General features: G+C 37.8%; 1 protein-coding gene across 18 annotated transcripts in view; it reads left to right on the plus strand.

The window, feature by feature from the left end:
• Positions 1–25,657, plus strand: part of EMSY (EMSY transcriptional repressor, BRCA2 interacting) — a 41,230-nt gene that overhangs the window by 10,385 nt on the left and 5,188 nt on the right. For 6 of the 18 annotated variants that reach the window (XM_068180731.1, XM_068180748.1, XM_068180743.1 and 3 more), the window contains 12 exons: positions 3,049–3,308; positions 7,690–7,954; positions 9,964–10,233; positions 12,329–12,478; positions 14,215–14,415; positions 16,737–16,873; positions 18,331–18,504; positions 19,408–19,606; positions 20,904–21,068; positions 21,328–21,486; positions 23,194–23,253; positions 24,310–24,461. In XM_068180731.1, the coding sequence (XP_068036832.1) occupies positions 3,049–3,308; positions 7,690–7,954; positions 9,964–10,233; positions 12,329–12,478; positions 14,215–14,415; positions 16,737–16,873; positions 18,331–18,504; positions 19,408–19,606; positions 20,904–21,068; positions 21,328–21,486; positions 23,194–23,253; positions 24,310–24,461 (2,192 nt within the window). The remainder of the gene's footprint in view (positions 1–3,048; positions 3,309–7,689; positions 7,955–9,963; positions 10,234–12,328; positions 12,479–14,214; positions 14,416–16,736; positions 16,874–18,330; positions 18,505–19,407; positions 19,607–20,903; positions 21,069–21,327; positions 21,487–23,193; positions 23,254–24,309; positions 24,462–25,657) is intronic. The other 12 variants (XM_068180736.1, XM_068180750.1, XM_068180739.1 and 9 more) reach the window with 9 other exon arrangements.

Raw genomic sequence — 25,657 nt, forward strand, 5'->3', positions numbered from 1 at the left:
CATGATATAGGGATGATAATTTTTATTGTCTGTCCATAGATTTAATTTTTTTCCCCTACTTCTTGTACTTCATTTTGTTGTTACCATTTTTATTGATTTTTTTTTTAAGGAATTGTGTGTCTTTCAGAGTGTGTTACATCAGTCACATTGATTTTAACAAACCTACTTAGGAGCAGATTTGGGAGATCTGAGTTACAGTCAGGACTTTGCCACTGGTCTGTGGTGTACCCTCTTCCTAGTCATAGTCTGATTGAGCCATTAACCTTTCCATGGCTCTGCTTCCTTACTTCTCAAGTGTGAGTTATAGTCAAAGCTGTATTGTCTTTTAACTAAATATCTGTGGAAAATATTGTACAGCAATTTCTAACATGAAATGGTAAGAATAATATTCTTGCAAAACCTCAGCAGTGAAAACAAGTGAAATGAGCTGTCCTTAACATAAAATAATGCTCTGCTAGTTTACTGTTACTTTCTTATGGATTGGTTGATGGGTTTTTTTTGTGGATAAGGACCACAAACAAAGTTCTCTCTCTTTCTTGGTGCCCTACCAAAACAACAACTATGTCCTAAAATGCTAGCTGCATGTGGATTTTGGATTTAAATGGATTTTGAGATTTTTAAATGACTGCACACATTCAATATGATTAGTGCACCCATAGTTACAAGTTTCTATAGTGCACTCACAGTGATACTTAGAAGCCTGTCCATAATAAACCTTAAAGTTATGTAATCAAACCTCTGCTATAGAGGGAGGTCACCACTAGGCTTATTCAGGGGCATAGAGTAAATTATTGATTAGAATATTTTGATTGATTGAGAATAGGATAAAATATATTGATTTGAAATCTGGTTTTATAGATCCACACTTCACTTTTACTGCTACAGCCAACTAAAGCTACATTTTTGAAGTTTGATTGTCTTCCCTAGTTCAGTTTCCTGTCTCTGTAGATACAGTTGTCAGACTTTGGACGTGTACCTGCAAATGAGCTGCTACTCCTGCTGAGAGAGAATACCATTTTTCCGAAATTGCCTGTTGTGGTGCTGGACAGTTTCTTGTCCAAGTTAGTTCTTGCATCTTCACTTTTTGAATGCCAGAATATTAATTTTAATTAGAGATTGGCCATAATTAGATCTTGGCCCTAATTAGAGGTTGACTACCAACCACGTTTGCTTTGATTACCAGCAGGACTACTTTTTGCTGTGATGGTGTTCTTTGTCTTTAAGCTCCAGGCACATGGAACAAGATTTTCAATCATCTTTTGCATAGACAGGATCCGTTCAGCTTCTTTCTGATTGTTTTTCTTTTTAAATAGTTTGATACAGGTTAGCATGAAACATAAATAACAGGATTACAGATTTGTCAAGGTTGGAAGAGACCTTCAAGATCATCTAGTCCAACCATCAACCCTGCACCATCATAATCACCCCTAAACTACATCCCCAAGTGTCTCATTCAGATACCTCCTGAACACTTCCAGACTGTTGTCTCCCCAGCCAGCTTATTCCTATGCCTGACTACTCTTCCAATGAGGTTTTATTTTTTCTAATACCTAATCTGGATGTCCCCTGGCACAATTTGATGCTATTTCCTCTTGTCCTGTCACCTGTTACCTGGGAGAAGAGCCCAACTCCCATCTGGCTACACCTTCCTGTCAGGGAGTTGTTGAGAGCAAGAATGTCCCCCCATAACCTCCTTTTCTCCAGTCTGAGCCCCCCCAGCTTCCTCAGCTGCTCCTGCTGCTCCAGACCCTTCCCCAGCTCTGTTCCCTTCTCTGGAAGCGCTCTGTCACCTCAGTGTCTCTCTTGTCAGGAGGTGCCCAGAAGTGACCCCAGGACTGGAGGTACTTCAGCAGTTCCCAGCACAGGAAATGGTCACTGCCCTGGTCCTGCTGCCACGCCAGTGCTGATACAGGCCAGGTGCCATTGTCCTTGCCCACCTAGGCACATCTGGCTCATATCCAGACAGCTATTGGCCAGCATCCCCATGTCCCTTCCTGCCTGGCCACCCTTAAGCCACTCTGCCCCCAACCTGTAGCTCTGCATGAGATGGTTGTGATCCAAGGGCAGGACCTGGCACTTGGCCTTGTTGAACTTCAGCCCATGGAACCAGCTTGTTCAGATCCTTCTGTAGAGCCTTCCTGCCTTCAGTGCTACCAAGTAGCTGTGAGGTTTGCAAAGTTATTAACTTGTGCCTTTCCATAATTTATGAATCTGTTGCCTACTTTGGCAAGTTTCATTTGGATTTAAGATCCATTAATCATGCTGTTATCCTTTCCTGAGCTGAATATTGCAGCAGATTTTTTTCTATGAGTGCAGTATATGATTGTGCAGAAGAAAGAACTCTTTTGAGCCTGGACTTCTATTGTTTTTCATTATTGTGTGTTAGGTGCCATTTTACATCTGTTGCACAAAATGCACTGAAGAAGGCAAAAGCTGATAAAGTGAGGATTGACCTTCACAGTTAAACTATATAATTAAAAAAATAATTATATCTCTAGATGCTTTATTAAGGTGAAAGGCAGAAGGGTACTGTAGGGGTAAACATGACATGAAAGTAGGTGCAAAGGCTGAAGTCTAAGGAAACTATAGGGAGATAAACTTTGATAGTCCAGTTGCTGTAAACAAAACCACCACCAAAAAAAAAACCCTGAAGTAGTGTAAAAGTTTAAACTAAAATGTGTGTGGCATAATCCCAATCCCCTTGTGTGTGTAGCTTCACTAGTCAAACTTCTGTAGACAGAATGAGAACCCTGCACTGGCTCTTATGTTCTTTTAATCTCTCAAACTAAATGAAGTAACCCAGTAACTGAGTAGCTTGGGGTTTTGGGTGATTTGTCCCTGATTCATGGCACTGTGGCCCATATCAAGGACTAAGAGCATCTGAGGTGTGATACAGCTTGGTTGTGACCATAAGATGTAATTTATCCTTTATTTCTTTTTATGTTACTTGAAAGAGGGTGTAAGACTCTAAAAGGATGTAGTGTTTCAGAAAGCAGTGAGATCTGCAGACAGGGGAAGCATAATTTAGAGAAAGTATTTATTTTCCAGGTGTCAGCTGCTCAGATGACGATGAAAAGCCCCGCAAAAGACGGCGAACAAATTCTTCTAGTTCTTCCCCTGTTCTCCTGAAAGAAGTCCCGAAAGCAGTGACTCCTGTCACTAAAACTATCACAGTGCCTGTAAGTGGGAGCCCCAAAATGAGTAATATAATGCAGAGCATTGCCAACTCCTTACCACCACACATGTCGCCTGTGAAAATAACCTTCACTAAGCCCTCAACACAGACAACAAACACCACAACACAGAAGGTATGTGTGGGAAGCTGCCAAATGTTACTTTATTCTGGTTTTATCAATGAATGAGATGTGATGTTTGACTTTTCCTTTCTATGATCTGACTAGCTGTTTTTAAGGATTGCACTTGGGATAAGGTAATCCCTCTTTAAAACGAACAAAGGGAAAACAAAACTCTTGTATGAATTTAGTTCACCTGTGTGTGAAAGGACCTGGATTGACAGCCGTGGAGACTGAAGCCCTCTTTTTATCCACAGAACAGGTACAGCACAGGCAGCGGGAGTGCAAGCTTCCCCCAGACTGCCCCACCAATGTGCCTCAACCCTGACCTGAAGGGACCACTTCTAGGGATGAGAGGGGATTCAGTCTCCATGCTCATTCAATTCTTGGCCTGTCTGGTGAGACTGCCAACAAGGTTACCAGTTAGTACCATTTGTGGTGTTGGGTTTTGTGATATGGACACTAGTCCACTGAGAACTGGATCACATAGGCCACTGAACAGCCTTCAGATGGTAACAACTGTTGGTCAAAGGTAATCTTTCTTATTTCTATTTTCCTTATTTATAATTACTCTTTGCAGTAATAGAATTCCAGGAGAGGTGGCATGGTTTCCCTTGCCAAGCCTTTTATCTAGAGACTAGTTTTTTGGGATCTATAATGCTTATTCTTGGAGCTGGTCAAAGTCCAGGGGCTATATTTTCCTTTCACTACTAGTGTGCCATTTCTCATTCTACATTAACAGTGTTACAGTGGTCAAAAGCAATTGCATTATTTCAGCTGAGTGTGCCTAGCTTTCACCACAATGCAAAGTGCAGAAAAGGTTTTCCTTGTTTAAATTTTGTGTGGACTTAGATTTTTAAGTGCCTAATCTATGGCATGACTATATTGCTATTCTTTAGGAGGCATTTCAGTTGTGTCTATTTTTAAAATTTTTTAAAAAATTAATGGTTCACACCAAGTTCATTCTTGGTACAGTTATTTAGTACAGCAGACTTCAGGGAGAGGTAGGGTCTCTGTGGAAATAATTTTGCCTCGATACCAGAAGACTTATGCTAGGCTGGCCACTAACAAGCATTTTTTTTCCAATGGCGAGAGTTTGACTTTTGAGCTCCAACTATTGCATGGTATTTGTCCTACTAGTCTTCTTAATTGCTTTATGACTCTTTTCAGATTAGTAGAGTTTCCATGTCTTGATTTTTGGAAACCTTAAAACCAAAATTAACTGAAATAAGGTGTGATAAAGATCTTGGCTTTCTGACCTCTTCCCACTCCAGGGAAGATTCTTTCATTTGACTCACTGTTCTTTAACAATGTCCTTAATCAAATTCATCTCTGAATACACGAGTGTTTTAGAGAAATCCATGTATGAGCATAAACCATCAAATTAAAATCAGTGCAGCAAGTCCACAGCTACTACAGGACTTAACCTATCCATCCTGTTGCACATTAGGGTTATAATTTATGCAGGAATAATTTTTTGCCTTAAACATATGTAAGGTTTTATTAAGTATGGGTGTTATATATCATGGAAGTTAAGGATGGAGTGTACTAAGTCTCCAGAAGAGTGGATTGTTGATAGGACCTTTCCTGCAGTTATGCCTTTCCACTTGTTCTGACATGGAAATTTTAGAGTTCACTTTGCATTCTATTATTTGACTATCTTACTAATCTGCAGTGACAGGAAAATCAGTGCTTGTTTTGTTAGGAAGCCAGAGTAGCGTTTGTATCTTAACTTGTCACAGTGCCCTCCTTTGTTGGATTTAGATATTCCAAAATATATAACTGGATGATTTTGGTGGGAGAAATCCCCTTTAGTAGTTTTAAATTAAAAGTTAGTCATGTTCATTCATATCCAACAGGACATTTCCAATTTGAGTGTAAGTTGTTAGATATGAATGAAATTCTTTGTTTCTGCATGCCACCTCTTTGAATTGTTTTGACATTTTAGTAGGTTGGAGGAAGATTTATCATAACAGCTAATAATGTCACAGCTCCAGTTTCTGGATTCTCTTGTAATAAAGTCACCTGTGTAGGACACAGAAGGAATCTAGCTAGTGAATTTTCTGGCAGTTATAATAAACTTATTTTTTCAGGGACTAAGTTTTGACATCTCTCAAAATAGAGCTGACAGGACTAAATCCAGTACGTGTTGGGAATTAGATTTTACTGTAACAACTAGAACCATGAACAAAATTACCACCTTGATTTTTGTGTGTGTGTGTATGTTTAAAGTCAGGCAGTTTTTCTGCTGTAAAACATGGGATGCAATTTTGGTATCCATGATGAGATTATTTGGATCATTTCAACATATACTACAGAATAGTATTTCAGAAATACAGTAGTTGTGATTTGAACTTTAATACTTACATTTTTACCTGAATTTTATGTTTTCATGCATGTGAAAATAACCTTCACTAAGCCTTCAACACAGACAACAAACACCACAACACTGAAGGTACTGAACTTTGCTCTGCTGTTAGTTTTGAAAGATGAGATAGAATAGACAGACACAAACCTACTTAGTCACAGTATAGCAGTCACTGTTGAACTGTAATGCTTTACAGACTTTATTCCTTCCTTGATTAAATAAAGTATTTTTAAGTGATAATCATGGAATTAAGGAGATGCAGTTGACCACAGGAGTTGTGATTATGCCCAGTTTCATTCTACATATCTATTAGTTTTGATGCTGAACTTGCCCTGTTGTATTATAGTTCATATTCACTCTAACCTATAATCTGCCTTTTTAACCTGCAAGTTGTCCTTTGACTGTGTTCCTAAACTAGTTACTCTGGATGGAATGGAGATGACCCTAAACTTCAGACAGTTGGAAGTATTCCTAGTGTAAACTGACAGTTTAAGAAACAGGATAGAACTCCAGAGGCACATCATAGAATCCTTTCACTTCCAATTCCCGCACTAGAACAAGCTGTGTCATGTTCAGCTCATCTGCATGTTTGTAGCCTAAGAGCAATTTGAGAAAAGACTGATGCAGAGAAAATGTTCTCGCTGGAAAATGCAATCAAGTAGAAAAGCAGCAGAATGTGGAAACCTTGTCCTTCAGATACTGGTTAGAAGTGCTCAACCTGCTGTAGCTTGCAGGGTAGTAAGGTTTTGATTTTCCTCAGATCAGGATATTAAAGAATTATCTAAGCAGCAGAGACCATCAAACTAAGAGCTGGGGCAAAAGGAGAGGCTGAACAAGCCATATTGGTGAAATTTGCTGCTTTTATTCCATCCATGTGGCTATTTCCCTTTTATTTATTTTTTCTTATTTTTCTTTAAGCAAATTATAAACTTGTAATCTCTTGATGATTGATTTGTTGTTTAAGTCTTTCTGGTGCCATTATCATATTATTTCTTTATCAGGCAAGGTTTCAGTAGCACTTGGCTAGCAACGTAAGACTTTGTGTGTGCTGACACAGGTTTTCTTTGCCCCTTTTGTGCCTTCTTTTTTGATTGGCATTCATTACATTGAATCATTAATAAGTTTAAATTTTCAAGGTTTTAATTAACAAAGTTTTTGTTGGGCCAACACCATTATTAAAGTAATTTCTCAATATTCTTGCATGGTAAACTGAAAATATTGTATTATTGTGCTTCTTTTTCTATTTTAACTATATAAGTACAAGAAGGGACATATAAGTTGAATAAAAGGAATTTTTTTATGTAAACAGTCCCCATATTCAATACTAAATGTTTCGTTTCCTAGGTGAATTGGACAAGGATAGACTTCTTCCAATGCTGTCATGAATTCTGTGGTTTTCTATGTCAGATCAGATTCATGGAGTTGGAGTTGTAACTTGCACTGGGGTGGTGTTTATTCTCTTCAGACAAATCAGAAAGAATTTCTTGCTATTGAGAGCACTAAATAAAGCAGAAATTTCTTCAAACCTACAGCATTTTTCTTTCACTGATGAAATACTATTTACAGCCTTGTAGATCAAAAGCATTTCCCATTACTGATTCAGCAAGTGATTGTTAATTGCTAAATTGCTGTTTCTTGATATTTTTGCAAGGTTTGGAAGAGTGACACTTAAAACTTGCTGGAAATCCATTCAGTTTCTCTTAAGATGGGTTTCAGGCTTCCTGGCCCATTTTAATGAAGTCAAGTTCATTCCTGTCTGTTTGCCTTCAGACATGAGATAATTCTACTTTAATTCAATAGTAATTGTTTTCCTTAAAAATCCTAATTTTAAGGAAATGTTTATCACCACTTTTTCAAAATAGTTGAAGCTTTTTCTTGTGAGCAAATGTGATTGACAGTCTTAAAAGCTCTTAATAAATATGTGTCCCTAAAACTAAATAGACAGACATGTTACTGAAATATAGATGCAAGGAACAAATGAATTTCTTCTTGTGTTTTTTTTTTTTTTTTTTTTTTCTCTTTTTTTAGGTCATAATAGTAACCACCTCTCCAAGCTCAACTTTTGTACCCAACATCCTTTCCAAGTCTCACAACTATGCAGCAGTTACAAAACTTGTCCCAACATCAGTCATTGCCTCAACTACTCAAAAGCAGCCCGTGGTTATCACTGCTTCCCAGTCCTCTGTGGGCAGCAGCAGCAGCTGCTCCACTCCCTCCTGCGCTGCAAATACTATTGCTGTGACTGCTGTAGTGTCATCCACACCGTCAGTGGTTATGTCAACAGTAGCACAAGGTATGGCAATTCTCTTATAAAGGCTCTTTCATTGAGGAATTGGACTTTGCATTGAGAATAGCACTGGGGAGATGCTCTTTTTGTTTACATATGAGTAAAGCACAGGACATGTGAAAGAAATCTGCTGATGAAACTAATCCAAGAGACTCCACAAAAGTTCCTGTTGAACTGTTTTCCTCTGCACTTCAACAGTTAATGTGCAGATCCTCTTTTTAAAGAGGATGTGGTGTGGTGGTGTTACCTAGCTCTAAAATAATATAACCTCAAAATGACTGGCTTCAAGAACTTTGTCTGGTGCATAGAAAAATGTATATTTTTCAATATTTGAAGGTGATTGCATCTTTAAAAACCCAATTTATAAAAACATGCAAAGTTAACATCAAGTAAATACAACTTACTAACATGCCCAGGTGACAATTCTGAAAGGTAGAAAAGTGTTTACACCTTTTTATTGGTGTATTTTATCACCATGCCAGTTTTAAAGTCCTTTATAATTAAGACCTGAGTGGGCCTGATTAAAATTCTTAGGTTTCTGATTTCAAATTCCAACCGTGTATGCTAGCTTGACTGTTTCAGCTTCACAGCCACCAGCTAGCATTTAAAAGGGAAGCTGTGAATGAATGAATGAATGGGCCTTAGTGAGCAGCACTTGAAAGAAAAACTGCCTGACAATTACAAGTGTCACATCACAATTTTTCCTGGTCTGTATTTTCCATTCTTGTTCCATTCCACAAAACATTGGGTAGCCATATCAAGGCTGACGAGGTATTTTCCTTTCCTATTGCTTGTATTAATATAATCAGAAATTAATCTGTGGAGCAGAAGGGCTCACAGCAGGCTTTCTTATTGTTTGAACTGTTGAGTCTTAGTTGGGTCTGATCATGGAGGAAGCTTTAATTCTAAAGTACAATAGGTGGAGGATCTCTCCAATGTTTTTTTTTTTTTTTCCCAAGACTGTCAGTGTCATTGCAGAAGATGCTGGTGAAAAGTTTTGTGACATGAACTGGTAATATCTTCAAATGTAAAGTTAAACTCATGAATGAAAAGAGCTGCCCAAGGAAATGGTGTAGTCATCTTAAATGATGCAGTGAGAAAAGATATTTAGATTGCCAGAATTGTACCTTTACTATGATTTCTGTCATTATCACTGCCATCTGTTTCTGTTTTCCACTGCAGCTGGGATTTAGTTTAAAAATTAAGATACGGACTTTTTCTGTTTTGTTGTTTATGGATCTGTAGTTTAGAATTATATACAAAATCAAGATTTTGCTGTAAATGTTGTGACAGCTATGTAGGGGAACGACAGAAAAAAGTAACAAGATTTATTTGGGAACTTTGTCTTTCCATCTTTCTGCAAACCTCTTTTAATCACTTTTGCTTATAAGATCACGTAACCTAACAGTACAAAACAGGTGGCCCAGTTTTATAACTTACATACAAATACTTGTTTTTTTTTTTTTAATGCCTAAGAACTCTTTTGCTAGGAGATACTCCCTTCCAGTGTTGATGGGTTTTATATTTGACATTGTCCTAATGCCACCTTCTTGCAATTGTGACCTTACAGAATGTTTTAGGTTGAAAGGGACCTTAAATATCTAGTTCCAACCCCCCTGCCAGGGGCCAAAACACCTTCCACTAAACTAGGTTGTCATAAACGTTTATAAATACAAATATCTATATTTAAAATACTTTCACTATAGGTATTGTCTTGAAGCTTAAAGGTGAGACTTTGAAAATATTATTGAATTATTTGTATTACAAAAGATGCAGAAGTAGACTGGGTTTGTGGTCTTTCCATTAGCTGCTGTTCTGCTGCCATATTGAAAATCTGTATGAAGCTCCATTGCCTCCTAACAGAGCATTTCTGCTACGTGGGAGCTTTATTTCCTCACATATATCAATGTATTTTTCAGTAGTAAAGATAATTGAAATGTAAGAGTATTTTATAAAATACAGTATTTTTCTTTCTCATTGCACTGGTGAATCTTAAACCCTTTACTCTTTCACAGGTGTATCTACATCAGCAGTTAAAGTTGCCTCTACCAGACTACCTTCCCCAAAAGGTTTGGTTGGGAATCCAACTCAGATCTTAGCACAGTTTCCCAAACAGCATCAGCAACCTCCTAAACAGCAGCTGCACCAAGTCCAACAGGCCCAACAGCAGCAGCAGCAACCGCAGCAGCAGCAGCTGGTGCCGTGTTCTGTAGCCCAGCAGCAGCCACAGCAGTCTCAGCTGTCAGCTGGCATCAAGCCCACCATTCAGATCAAACAGGAATCAGGTAGTTGGAGTTGATCTTGGGTCACATTTATGACGTCTGGCTGCAACTCAGGAAAGTAGGGCAGAATTCTGCCCCAAAATGTTTATGGGGGAGTGATCATGAAAGCGTGAATATAAGTAGATAGTGAAGGATGTTTTAATGTTTTCAAGTAACAATAATTACAGAATTTGGTTCTTTCACTCTTCTTGTTTGGTTCAGGTGTTACAGACCATGCTTTAGGTATATATGTTTTTATCTTAGAGATTGAGAGGTATGTAAATAACTTCAAAAGTAATGTGATTGGCAACCTGAAACACACCAGTTTTCTGAAGATCCAAGAGTTGTTCAACTATATCACCTGGAAAAAGAAGTTACTCCATGTTTTAATTATTTTTTTTTGTCCAGAAATCAAAACGTACTTTTGAGGTACTTGTCAAAACAAAAACAGTTAGATCTTGAAGTTAGACTGGATTCTTTTTGTGATATTGATTCATTCAGCTGACTTTGGGCAAGTCATGTTATCTTTCTTTCTTTGCTTTTCTCTGCCGTAGCACACAGTGTTATCTCAGCAAGAAGTAGTAAGAAATAAAGTTTGCAAAGTTAGCCAGTTCTCAAATAAGTGCTATAAAAGTGCAAAGTATTTTTATGTATATTAACATAAAATCAATATTTTATTTTAATCCTGTCAGTAAAATTCTTATTTTATATCATACTATTTAGATAAAATAATTAAAATAGACAATGGAATGAAAAAATAAACAGCCCTACTCCTGTCTTTTGATAAAACTTCCTACTTCTGTCCTTTGATAAAACTACCTTTTGGATTATAGGACCATTGCTTAAGAAAAATAGTAGCTACTAATTAAGACATAAAAAAGGCTTCCAGCCACTGAATAATATCAACGTGATCTTCATTTCCTCGTTTTCTACAATGAATTTAGGCTCATTGTGCTTTTTAGTTAAAAGTTTCTTTGGAAATATCATCTGATACAAATTCTTTCTGAAAGATGTGAATCAGTTTTCATGGAGACTTTACTTTTTATCCAGTTTTGTGTTTGGATGATGCAGAGACTTCAATTTCTCTTTCAGTGTGGAGCTTACTTGCTCTGTACTGCTTTTATAGTTGTTGTAGAGAGAAGAAAACATCTCTGGAGGATGTTCCACATCTCAAGTGGACAAGGCTTTTCACCTAGGAATACTTGTGTACAAACATAAGTGCTTCATCTAGATGGGATTCATCCAGGCTGTGTGTTCCATGGCATTTGGCCACCACAATGCCATGCATTTACCTCATCATGTAACAAATCATAAGGTGCACATCTCCTGGATGTACTTTTGAATAGATGTTGTGAATCCACTGGTTTGCAACTGAGAAGTGAATCTCACAGAGGTACCATTCCCCAACATAAAATGAAGAGAGAGGGAGCAAAATCCTGGAGGTACTAAATTGCCCTCATCCTTTATTCTTGCTGATTCTACTCATAGCTTAAGCCAAATTTCTTTGTGGCTTTAAGATAACCAGTCAATCAAGGGGAAAGAGAGCAGTTTATTTGAAGTAACCTTCCCTAGCCAGTGTCACAGTTTCTTCCTTATAGTCACTAATACTCCTTATGCAGAAATGGTTTTTAATTTATTCAGGATGGTAAAATTTGTCTAGCCTTATGACACATTAGGATTTATAGACTGAATTTATGAAGAATTACTTTGCTTCTAGATGGTTCATTGTATATGAACCTATTCAGTCTTGGTTGTAACTTGTTGGCTCCTGGGAAAGTTCTGGTTTTTTGTATCATGGACCAGGAAAAATAAAAAATAATGTCAACAAATCAGTGATGGAATGGACAGTGGAAGTACTAGGAACTTAAACAGGCACATGAAAGGCAAAGATGATGATTTTCTTGGTATTGCTAAACAAATAAAACCCAACCAAAACTAAGCAAAAAAAACCAAACCCAAAACCAAACTCAAAAATTAAATAATTTTTTTCATGATCAACAATATATGGGCTCAGATTTGAAGCCTTGTGGGGCTACTTGCCCACTAGGTCTCTGAGAAAGCATTTCAGAAAGTAACTTATCGTGCCTGTATTTTAACAGTGACCTTTCTCCTTTCCTAGGTGTTAAAATAATCACTCAACAGGTGCAGCCCAGTAAAATCCTTCCCAAACCAGTTACAGCGACCTTGCCCAGCAGTAGCAATTCACCCATTATGGTGGTTAGCAGTAATGGGACTATCATGACAACTAAACTGGTCACTACTCCCACTGGTAAGTTATGGCTCTGAGAAGGGAAGGGAGGGTAAATCCAGACATACAGGTGATCAAGCATGGTTTCCTATGGTTAAAAAAAGGCACTTCTTCTGAACAGTGGGCACAACGGCACATTCACAGTCCTCATGTTATTTATTCTAGATCAGGATTTTTGCAGAGTACTCTTTTATTCCACTGTTTGAATTGGTACACAAAAATACCATTATTCCTTCCTCACTGGGTTTATTTTAAAGGAAGTTTTTATGCAATCTATACAGATACTTTGCACTTCTGTAGTACCTTATATTATGTGATTTATACTGATTTAACTCAAGCAGACAGGTCAGCACCATTCCTGTTTTGTATAGATGGACTTCAAAAGACATGTGACTTGCTCATAGTTCTGCAGTGAATGTATAAAAAGATAAGTGGATTAAAATTTAAGCTCCCAGTGTTTTTCTGAGCATCTGGTTGTATTTGTGTTTCTTATAGATAATAATGTAGACTGTTCTGATTGTAAACTTGCATGAGGAAAGCTTAAAAGGTAGCTTTATCCTGGTTTTCAGAAAACTCTTAATTTCCTTATTTTTTTTAGCATGGGCTGGGAATATTAGAACCATAAAATTGTTATGGTTGGAAAAGCCCTCTAAGATCATCAAGTCTGATCATTAACACAGCACCAACCTGTTCATCCCTAAAAACCTTGTCCCAAGTGCCACATCCACGTGGCTTTTGAGTGCTTCCAGGGATGTTGATTCCACCACTTTCCTGGGCAGCTTGTTCCAATGTCTGACCACCCTTCCCATGAGCAATTTTTTCGTAACATCCTACCTGAACCTCTCCTGGTGCAACTTGAGGCCGTCTCCTCATGATCTTAGCATAAACTAATGGTTAATACTCTGTTTATAGCTTTTAAAGTACTCCACACATACATTTTTGAGTACATTAGAAAAAAACAAATGTTTTGCTGTTCATTTAGTTGGTAAAATCTGTGCTGTGCTCTCTTGGGTGTGAACACACTTTTCTTGATGAAAGAAATTGCTTTCCTCTTTGATCTTTAGCAATTAAGGAAACTGTCTGCAGCATTACAAGCAGAATGGAATTTCAGTGTTTGTGTAGCTGTTGCTATTTTAGAACAAGTTTCTTTTGTGGACTCAGTTTTCTTTGCATTCAGAAAAGGACTAGTTCTAAAAACCAGCATTTATACTATGTTGAGAGGTTTCTTTTGTGCTGCTGTATGCTAAGTCCATGAGATAGCATCATCATTATAAATCATATTTTTTTCTAAGGGTGTTACTTAAACTAATCATTGGTGGTTCTTTTTATAAGCAACCTATCATATAGGAGAAGTGTCATTCCTCGGAGGAAGGGATGAGTTCTGGTCATGTCATCAGATGCCTGACTCCTGAGCATCTAAGGGAGCAAGAAGCAAACCTACAGGCAGAATCTGCACATCTATTGAAAATTACAGTCTTACACACAAGGACGTGAATTAAAATAAGGCAGTCATGGAACATTTGTTAAAATACTCAGCAGACTGTTATATTCAATTTAAATTTAGTATATACTTGAATATTGCCCTGTGGATTTAAAAATTACTAGAATAATTTTAAAGAGTGGTAATAGATTGCAGGCTGGGATATCTTTGAATAAATCTGACACTTTTATCCTAAACAAACATATTTTTCCACAAATATTAATAGAGGATTGTGTTGTAACAGTGAACTTTTTTTTTCTCTCTCTCTTTGGAACAGGAACTCAAGCAACTTACACACGGCCAACGGTGAGCCCCTCTCTGGGAGCTCGGATGGCTGGAACTCCAGGGGCTGCTACTTATGTGAAAACTACAAGTGGTAGCATCATTACTGTAGTACCAAAATCACTGGCTACTCTAGGAGGAAAGATCATCAGCAGCAATATTGTTTCTGGTAGGCATATGAGTACTGTTGTTACTGGTAAGACTTTTATTTCAAAAGTAACTTTGGGCTTGTTTTAATTGTTCAGGCTTTTCTGTGGGCTACATGCTTGAATAGTTATTAGGACCTTTATTGGAGAATTCAGAAGAAAAATAGCTGAGCATGAAGAAGAAGGTAATTAGATAGAAGCTTGAAGGTGGAGTGTTCTTAAGGATTGTGGCAGTTCTTGTGTTTAAGAAGGAAACAGCAAATGTGAAGGAAAACTGGGAGGAAAGAGAAACATGGGGTGGGGACTAGTATGTTGTACAGAGGACAGAAAGATCAGAAAACACTATTGCCCTGAATTCAAAACATTTTATAATCTCAGTGCTGCCCTTCTCTGTTCCACTGCATATCCAAAGAACCGGAATAAAAATGGACTGTGTATGTTAAATTCAGCTATGCAGTCTCCACCTTATTTTGATATTTTACCAGTGGCAGCATGTCTTTCCTTTAGGCCATGTTCTGCCTTAAGCTTTCCCTCCCAGCTTTATGCAGACCATGCTGGTTATCTTTGTTATTCTGCTGATTAGCCCTTGGTCTCCATGCTGGTTATGTGCTGGTACAGGTTGCCCATAGAAGCTGTGGCTGCCCCAGCCCTGGAAGTGTTCAGGGCCAGGTTGGATGGGACCTGGAGCAACCTGGTCTAGTGGAAGATGTCCCTGCCCTTGACAGGGGTGGAACTGGATGAGCTTCAAGGTCCTTTCCAACCCAAAATATTCAGTGGTTCTATCATCTCTAAAGACAGGGTTTCTTTGGGACCGGGACCAAGCACACTAATACCAGTAAAAATTTCTTGTATATATTTAGGACTTCAACTTTGTTGAGCAAAGACCCAACATGGTACCAGCCAGCTCCAGTCACTGCAAGGTGCTGCACAAGCTATCCAGTAAACACATTCTTGAGCTGTAATCTGATAGAGCAGTTTTACAAATTTTGTTTTCCACAGAATTATATTTAGTGATGATACAGCATCTTCTTTGGCAACAAGTAACTTTTTTTTAGCTTGTTGTGGGTGTGGTGGATTGTTAAGACAATTTCTAAATCTTGTAGTGAATTATACACAAGTGGAAGTATTCTCCTGAGCAGCAGCTAATGTGGGGAAACCTGTGAGTGATCCTGATGAGGATAATAATGGTTGTCCTGAAAGAACACAAGTTTGGAAATCATGCCTGCTTTTTTCTTTTTGTCTGCTTAATTGTTTTTGCTAAGGGAGCAGTCTTTAGATGCCTCTGAAGTCAGTAGGATTAAATAAATCATAATCTTGTCTCAGCATGTCTTCCCTTTCCCAGAATTGGTAGAATTATTAATCTGAAATAGGTTGTGGAGAATCTACAGGCATGACTAATGGGTAGAAGGTAGTAAAGGGAATCCTTGGGTTTGCATCTCTGTTGTGACTGAATGGTGCTTTCCTCTGGAGAAATGAGAAATTGTTGATAAAAAGCTGTCTGAGTAGCTACTGCAATGGCAGTCTGATAGCACTGATGACTGACTCCAGTGTATGTACTTTTGTAGACTGTGGAAGGCTGACCAGAGTTACCTGTCAGTGCAGGTAACTAAAAACCTGATGAAGGGAATGGAACGAATTAAATCCTAACATAGGAACAGGAGCCAGGACAGCTCTTCAAAAAACAAACAAACAAAACCACAAAAAAAACTAAAACAAAACAAAAAACCCTAGAACATCTAACAAAAAAAATCACAAAAGAAAAAAGAAATCGCAACTCACAAAAAACACAAAGCCAACACACTTCTAAACTTAACTTTTATGGACTGGCTGTGAAATATACCATATTTTCATTTTTTTTCTTCTTTCAATCCTCTACTCATCACTTACATTACAACAGAAAGAGGTAGTGTTTCTCTTGACTGGAGATACATCCTTGGCACATAGATTCTTCTGCAGAGATCATCTGTGGAAGAGTATTTGTCTGTGCAAATAGGACCTTGAGTTGAATATTACTGATTCCTTATCCCAACCTAACTCCAGCCTTTTGAAAGTTCTACATGTTTGCCTGAGAAAGCTGTATTAATCTGCTCTGTAACTTGTGAGAAGGGGTTGCCTATCCTCATGTAGAATACTTTTATGTTCCCCTGGGCACATCTGTTTATACTGTAGGTGACAGATTTGTTGAGTTGGCATGTAATCTTTCCATGTTGAGTTGGGTGACATGAATTCCCCTTCCAGATGCTGCTGGTTTCTTGATGTGCTGTCATATTTAAATACAATGATTCCTCTATAGCTCACCAACTTCTATGGTGAAAGGAAATATACAAAATCTGATAAACAGGACATTATTGTTTTTCCCACAAAAATTTAGGAACTACGACCAAAATCACTACAATTCCAATGACATCGAAACCCAATGTGATTGTTGTGCAAAAAACTACTGGAAAAGGAACTACAATTCAAGGGCTTCCGGGCAAAAATGTTGTCACAACACTGTTGAATGCTGGGGTAAGTGTTTCAAGTCTCAAATTGAGAGCCTAGTGGCAAGTTGTGTGGTGGCTGCTGCTTGTCCTCTATTCTGCTAAAGGCTCAATTAAAAGCAAACTCTGCATGAGCTCCTTAACAGATCCAGCATGCCTTGATGTCAGGGATCTTTGAAAACTGACTGTGGTTTGCAGAATATGCTTAAAGCAAACTGGGGATGTTTTCAAAGATAAAGGAAAATATAAACTTTAGAACTTTTTTCCCATGGATAATGATTTTGTATTCCTGAAGCAATTAAGTAGATGAAAATTAGTAGTCCTGTGTTAACAAATTGCATCTCAAGCCATTTTTCGTTTGGGTATAAAGGGCAGGCGGGGAACCACTTTCAATTAATGTGGTATGTAACATTGTGGCATCTTGTGCCCTGGGTACTGCATAGCAGTGAATTATTTTTTGGATAACCTGAGGTATACCTAAGAATAAAATCAAGTTTCTGGCATCAACTGAGATTATCTGTAAGTATTAGTAAATAAAAATGATCAATGTTCCTGGATAAAACTATGAGATTTAATGCTTTATTCATGCAAAATTTAAAAGGCTGCTTGAGCAGCAGAACTACTGAAAGGTTTTTTAAAACCTTTTATAATCTTTTTTTTAAGTTTTGAACTTCCCTAGTTTTAGAATTAAAGGTGTATTTGCAGACAAGTGGAAATACTATGATGTTAAACAATAATAGCTACCAAAATGGGATTGTGTTTTTGAAACAAGTATGGTTTGGGGGATTTCCAGCTATTTCAAGGCTATTGGTAGGAACTGGCTACTAATGTGTCACTCACTTGGTTTGTTACTGTGCAGAGCTTAAAAAAAGCATGCTCAATGTCTTTGCACTTCTTAAGCTATCAGGAGTCTAGTCATATGTAAACACTATTCTGTAGTCAGATGATTCCTTTGAAACCGCTGTGAATCTGCATTTTTTGATGAAGTGAACTATTAACTGAAAAAGAAATCCATACATAATTAACGTCTTGGTCCTGTAGACAATGCAAAAATCTATATTTAAATAATTTTTTTAGAATCTCAATTTAAATAATTTTTTTAGAATCTCAGTTAAAGTTTTGTAGATGTCTTGCCAAAGTTAGTGTTAACAGAAATCAGTGGTCTTAAAAAAACATTTATGAATGATTTGAAGAAAGTTCCAATTTTAAAAACTTCATGTCTTTTAGTTACTTTTTTTTATTCACCCCTTCAAAGCTGCTTGAAAGATAAGGTAATAGAAAAGTGGATTTTGGTAGCTTTTTCCATTCAGAACCATACGTTATTTTGTTCTTGGTCATCCAATATATTTTCTCTCAAATAAATATAGTTGTAGCAGCAGATTTATTTCATGGTACACACACTCACATATAACTATATTTTTTTTGAAAATTGGGTCTCACTGAAAATTCCATTAAGTTAATCTGTAAACTTTGACTTCTCTGCAGGGGGAGAAAACTATTCAGGCAGTGCCAGCAGGAGCAAAACCTGCTATCATCACTGCCACAAGACCCATCACAAAAATGATTGTTACACAGCCAAAAGGAATAGGGTCCACGGTCCAGCCAGCCACCAAAATCATCCCAACTAAAATTGTTTATGGTCAACAAGGGAAAACACAGGTACAGTGAGGACCCCTTTCTGTCTTGGAATGTACCCCTAAATTTTATTGGGAAGTAAATAATTTTTCAATGTGTTTCCTCATTTGTTCCAGCTTTAATATATATCTGTGGGGAATGAGACTTAGTGACGTAATGAGGTGGCCTCAATCCTGATTTCTCAAGCACAGTATCTGCATTTGTTAGCTTTTTCTGAATGCCTAGAGCAAGCCAAAAGGATTTACTAAGTCTTTTCCGGAGCTCAAACTGTCTGGCCATGGCTCCAGATACTTGTTTACATCTTACTGCTAATGGTTAGACCATTAGAAATAAAGATGCAGAGTCTGGACATAGGTCATTCATAAAATATGAGATTTTATTGAAGTTTATTTTCTTCTTAATACCTGTTCTGGCTGTCCCTGCAACCTTGTGTAGTTGGTGGGGCTGTATACAGAGAATCTGGCTTATTTCTGGATGCTTTCAGTTTCAGCTTTTTCTCTGGCTGCACTTAGTATTTGAAAGAACTAAGCTTTTATGAGATGTAACATTTTGTGTGTATTGGTTGTTCAAGACTGTATTTATTGTGGAAGTGCTTGTCCTTATCAGTGCAGTGCATGTTCCAGTTCACTTGCATAGCTTTCTCTTATCACACTAGTTTTATCTAGTCCTGAAAAATAACTGTTTAGTTGTTTATTGTATTAAACACTTCAAATTACTGAATGAGAAGTACATTCTTGTGCATTGCCATTTACTTGAATTTCATGGTTTAATAATCAAAGTTACTGAATTTAGAGGTAGACTTTCCAAGTAAAATATTAATGTTATGTAGGTGGTGTACATAGATCTGAGTGGTACCCTGTACTCTGATTGCTCAGATCTATTTTCTTGAGTGCTTTTACTATAAACAAAATTTACCTTTCTAATTAGGTCCTCATAAAACCAAAGCCAGTGACATTTCAAGCAACAGTTGTGAGTGAACAAACCAGACAGCTGGTTACTGAAACATTACAGCAGGCTTCAAGGGTAGCAGAGACAGGAAACTCATCTCTCCCAGAAGTGAAAGAAGAACCACAAACCTACACTGACAGTAGTTCTTCTTCTACAGAGTCTTCCCAGAGCTCTCAAGGTCTGTGTTGGTCACATAATGTGTGAGTAGACTGTCTTCCAAGCATGCCAGCTTATTCCAGACAGCTCTATGTGTCTCCTTTTAGCACGGGTTTCACCCCATCTGTTTGCAGTGAAGCACCATTGTTCCAGTACTTTTATATTTTTCTTTCTTTTGAGCTACTTAACACTTTAATCCTGAAAAGTGGTGATAAAGGTGTCTTGCTGGGTTCCAACTTGCTGTTACAATGCAACCTGTTCTCTCTTCCTGAAGAGTCTGCCAGAGGTAGACAGGGTAGCAAGTTTTGGAGGTTATTTTGGCAGTCCATGCTCTGCCACTGCCTTTCCAGATTATATAGAAACATCTTTCTGCTGCATGTCTGAAAGCTGCCATGGGACCAACACAAATCTTGGTCCTTTTATAGACGTGTACATGCATCAGGATATGTATCAGACATGCAGTCCTGATGGGAATTCTGCCTTGGCTTCAAGCCATGATACAGATACAGCTCTTTGTGTGTAAGAGGAGCAATAAATAATAGGGCATAAACAAAATCCAACCTGTGTTCAGGAGTGACCATGACACGTATCAGTGCAGCAAATTAAAGTAAGTGTCTCAGTGAAACCTTTGCACCTTTTCTATATAATTTTGTAACTGTTGGTCTATATGGCCATCAAAGTAAGTTTTAAAAACATTCTGAAGATTCAACCAACTTACCAAAATTTAGGTGCTGTTCAGAATTTAGTTCAGAATGCTGAATACGTGCTGTTCACCTGAACTGTTAAAACCTTCTGGAAAAAAAGTTCAATCCAAGGCAAATTCAACATACAAAGAAACCTGCTTGATTTTTTTAAACAAAATCTTTTACAAAAAACTAAGATACAGAACTGTTGGGTTTTTGCTGGAAACTGTTCATAACATCAACAGTGTTTTACTTCAAGAATCAATTGAAATAGAAACTAAAGTGTTGCAAAATGAGATTATGCATCCATGGCAATGTTCAAAACTAGTAAGTAATGAGTAATTTGGTATAATTTTGAATTACCACCCTGCTTTAAAGCAAGAAGTTGGATGAGAGCCCTCCAACCCAAAATGGTTGTGTGATGACTTGAACCAGCACAGGTTGCCCAGAGAAGCTGTGGCTGCCTCGTCCCTGGAAATGTCCAAGGCTAGGTCGGACAGGGCTTGGAGCAACTTGGTCTAGTGAAAGGTGTCCCCGCCTTTGGCAGGGGGTTGGAATGAGATGAACTGTCAGGTTTCTTCCAACCCAAACCATTCCATGATTCTATGATGTGCCTTTGGTTTTTTTTGCAAACAGATTCTCAGCCTGTAGTCCATGTGATTGCTTCAAGAAGTCAAGATTGGTCAGAACATGAAATTCCTGTGGACACAAACCCTACAATAATTTACCAGGACGTATCCAGTGAATCTCAGTCAGCTACTTCCACAATAAAAGCTTTGCTGGAACTTCAGCAGACAACAGGTCTGAAAACCCATGAGATTGTTTAGGATAACTTCAGAGGTTATTTTTTGCTTAAGCAGGCTTTTGTAATAAGTTTTGTAATTGAAAAGCACTTATCTTGAATCAACTTGATTCCTTCTTTTTTATCCTGTATCAGTTTGTTTGCATCTCTATTTGTTCATTATATTTAATTAAACTGGTACATTTGTATTGTAGGTTTATTTTATTATGAAGGTTTATTTATTAGAGGTTGATTTTATGCTTTGCTTTTCTTCTAAAGCAGTGAAGGAAAAGTTGGAATCAAAGCCAAGGCAGCCTACTATTGACTTGAGCCAAATGGCTGTTCCAATACAGATGACTCAAGAAAAGAGGCATTCTCCAGAAAGTCCGTCAATTGCTGTTGTAGAGTCAGAACTAGTGGCTGAATATATCACAACTGGTAAGTGTTAAAGGTTAGTGTGAGGATGGTTTAGCAGTTGAAGTCTGAGGACTTAATTTTGGAGTTTTCTTACAATAGGTTTTACTTGTGTTTTTGCTATAATTTTCTGTAGAGGAAATGAGTATTTTCTTTCATTCCTGAGACCCTCCCTATGCAGGGGACAGAGATTGCATCTGCCTTTCTGGGGCATAAGGGAGAATGTTTCTAACTGAAACAGAGTGGTTGCTTCAGGATAGCCCACTTGAGTCGATTTTCCATTCCCTGAATGTAGAAGACAAACTGTCCCACCACCCTTGAAGGAATATGTCCAGTAAGAAGAAAGTAGAAATTGAAGCTAGAGGAACATACTGAAAGTCAGCCTAATTTTTGTACATACTCAAAGGAGTCAGACATTGAGTTTGTTAAAATCCATGTAGTCCCGAGTTAAAACCAGGTGTGCACTTAGCATGGTAATGTAGCCCCAGTTTCTTCATTTTGTAGAAATCCTTGAATTAATAAATATGCCCTTCTAAAATATATAAATTACTCAAATTCATCTCTTTAAATTCTTGACTCCTCCTGTTTAGACATCCATTTTGTGTAAGTCCTTTCTCTTGTCTCTCTGATGTTCCCTACTACCCCAGATCACTAGGTATGCACCACCACTTCCCATACATACATGAAAGGATCAGATTACCTGTTTTCCATTTTAATTTCTTAAACCCATATTTTTGATCTCTATATTATTTGGAAAATGAAAGCAAAAATGTGTTGAAAGTCTACATTGGAAAAGAGAAAAAAAACTTAATTGTATTAAACTGTATTACTGCATATCTGTAGCTCCACAATTTTAGTGCTAAATGTCTAATCTGATATTTTCATTTTGTTCTGTACCTCCTCCCCTTGCTCCCATCCCTTGAATGGTCTGAATTCAAGTTGTGTGAAATTTGAGCTGTTACTATTTTTCTTTTAAATGACACTTGCTATATCTGGCTTCAATTTCAAATATTTGAATCATGCTCCCTTGGATCTCCTTTAGAACAAACGCCAAAGTATAATAAACTATGTTAAAGTGCTTTCCAATTAGCAGTCAAATATCTTCACTGATGCAGATATTATGCATTGAGCTTCTCTTCAAGGTTCCAGGTTTTGATAGGTCTTGCTGTGAAAGTTGATGTACAAGAGGGCCTTTTGCAGGGAGGATGAAAAATTACAGTCAGTGTCTTTGTAGACTTCAGTACTTTTCTGCAGCTTAGAAACCATACAAAGTACAATGGCTAAAAATTTCCTGGCGATACGGAGATACTATTTGAAATATTAGGATTTCTGTAAATATTGATTTGAAATGTGGGAATCTTCCAGAGAAGTGCAGGCTCCTATGGGTTGGCAGCAGCAGGTTCTCCTGCAGCACTAAACTGGTTATTTTGCTCTTAGATTTTTGTCCCTTCCCCCAGTTTCTCTCAACATTGCCAAGGAATGCAAGTAATTGTGTTTCTTTTTGGTTTGATTCGTGCTTCTCTGAATTTATCAGTAACCTACATAGCTATATTTTCTGCTAAAAATTCAGTAGTAAAATAGTAAAGAATCTATAGTCTATTGTGAAATGTCCTGCATGTGCCTAGGCCAAAGGATTAAGTATCTGGGAGCTGGGATTCAGAGTGTGCTTCCTCATGAGATGAAGAGAGCAATTCACACCTCTTAGTGTCACCGTTTTCTGTCTGTCTGCAGACTCAGGAAGACAACACTGTATTGGTTCACATTCAGAAGAATATCTACACAACCATATAGGTTAGAAACTTTATTTTTAAATTAAGTTTTCAATTGTGTAGGAATTATTTGGAGATATCCAGAATAAATCTGGCACAGCATGCAGGCCAGTATTGATGTAAACCAACTTTCTCGGAGTGAGAAAGTAAAATTACCATATTAATTCAAAATTTGACCTTTCTTTTAAAAAGAAAGACCTTTCAGGAAGGTCACTAGAAACTTTTTAATTTTAAGTTATATTACAATTGAGTTTAAACTTTGCTTGTTCTCCTTTAGCGATTAAATACTTTGTAACTAAGAGATTCGGTTACACAAATATTTGCATGTTAGTCTGGACAGACATAAAGAGCTTTGGATTCATATCTTGTCAGTGACTGGAATATAAAAAATTTTTTTCTCCGCAGCACATGATTTTTCTGTCAATCCACTGTTTAATTACAGGCCTATCACTATAGCTCTGTAACTCAAGCTAGATCTGTTTTCAAAAGTGACATAGACCCAAGGTCTACATTTTTTGATCATTTCTGATCAGCCTCATTTGCTTTAATAATACCCAAACATTTTCTCATCTATGTTATTTTGCTAATCTAATCTTGCTAATCTTTCAAATTTAGCTTATGCTCTGGGGAGTATTGTGTGCAGTTTATCAGTGGTAGAAGCCTGGTGAGCAAGGCTTGCTGTTCTTAATTGCACTCAGTTGTGGACGTACTTTTAACAGTGTAAAAACCACATAATAACTTGTGTTCTACAGCATTATTCTAGTGCTGTATAAAGAACCCAGCTGCACATAAACTTTGCTTGCAAAATTGGTGTATTGGGAAAGGGTGTCTAGAGGTGGTTTGGACCAAGTGTGGTTACTTAGGAAACAGAGACAAAAGCAAAGCCTCAGAGTTGCTACTCTAAGAGGTTTCTCAGAATAGATCATTAAGGTTGGCACTAGCACACAGTGAAAGACATTTTACATGTTTAGATCTTTTTTAGTCATGTAGGCTTTCAGTTGAAGCTTAACTGAAAAGCAAACAGTTGAAGTTCCTGCAGTTAGTTCTGGAGAAGTGCCACTGACCTCTTTACTTTCAGTCAGTCATCGGTCCCAGCCTCACCAGTCATCTCAGCCCCAGAGGACTCTGCTGCAGCACGTGGCTCAGTCACAGACAGCAACACAGACTTCTGTTGTGGTGAAATCTATTCCTGCATCCTCCACTGGCGCCATTACCCATATCATGCAGCAGGTTGGATCCTTTATTTTCCCAGCAGTCTATAAACAGCAGTAGGTCATATAAATTACATAGGATCAGGGCTTATTCTGAATATATGTATCACGGTGCTGCCACCAAAAATATTCAGCATACAGGCAAATTAATGATTTTCATATTGGTTCAATAGCCAAAGGGGAGAGGAGGTTTAGATTAAATATTAGAAATAAATTCTTTACTGGAGGGGTTTTGAGGCACTGGCATGGGCTGCTTAGGGAAGTTGTGGATGCCACATCCCTGGAAGTGTTCAGGGCCAGGTTGAACAAGATTTGGAGCAGCCTGGTCTAGTGGAAGGCAAGGGTGTTGGACTAGATGGTCATTAAGGTCTTTTCCAAGCCAAACCATTCTGTGATTGTGTTTTGATGGTGAGGGTGGGTGTAGTATTGTGGTGGCCTGACCTCATTAGGTTATATTTGTGGTAGCCATGGGGAAAGAGGGCTGAAATGGAATCTGGTCAGTACACAGAACACACAGTATCTTTTCCATTTGATGTCTTTAGTTTGTGAATAGGAAAACTTCTCTGAATCAAAAACTCAGATCATATTTACATAAGGACTGTGGGGATTCCAAACTGTTCAAACAAGAAATGCAGCTTTTTGGTGAAGTCTTGCTGATGCCATTTGAATGACTTTGATCAGGATGTGCTCAACTCTGCAGTGCTTTAACTTGGGAGAATTTCAGCTGCAGTCCAGAACAGTACTGTGTTAGAGTTAAAAACTCATGTTAGGCAGTATATTTTTACAGGTGTATTAGGCTGTTTGATCTTGCTAACACCATTTTTCAGTACATTTATACATTTTGGTTTACAAAGGATAGGTTCCCTCAAAAAATGAAATGTTTGTGTAATGCCCAAGAAAAATCACAATGCAATTTTGAGAAAGGAAGAAGAAGAGAGGATCTCTGCTAAAATAGGACAGCCTGTAGTTAAATGGGGCCGTGCAGAAGAAACCCTAGAGAAGATGATTAGGCTTTCAAGAGGCAGAATAAAAAATTCATTGTGCAGAGAGACTCTGGATTGAATGAGGAGCTACTGACTCAGCCACCCGCTACTCCCTGCTGCTTCATATCCAACTGCCAGGCAACCTTAGGGAGCTTTGAGCCTCAGTCTGACACAAGAGAGATCTACATAATCCCTCGGAGGGTTAGTTGTGAAGCTCATGTTCTCACATAGA

This window comes from Anomalospiza imberbis, chromosome 2, assembly GCF_031753505.1.
Source record: "Anomalospiza imberbis isolate Cuckoo-Finch-1a 21T00152 chromosome 2, ASM3175350v1, whole genome shotgun sequence".
Classification (NCBI taxonomy): Eukaryota; Metazoa; Chordata; class Aves; order Passeriformes; family Viduidae; genus Anomalospiza; species Anomalospiza imberbis.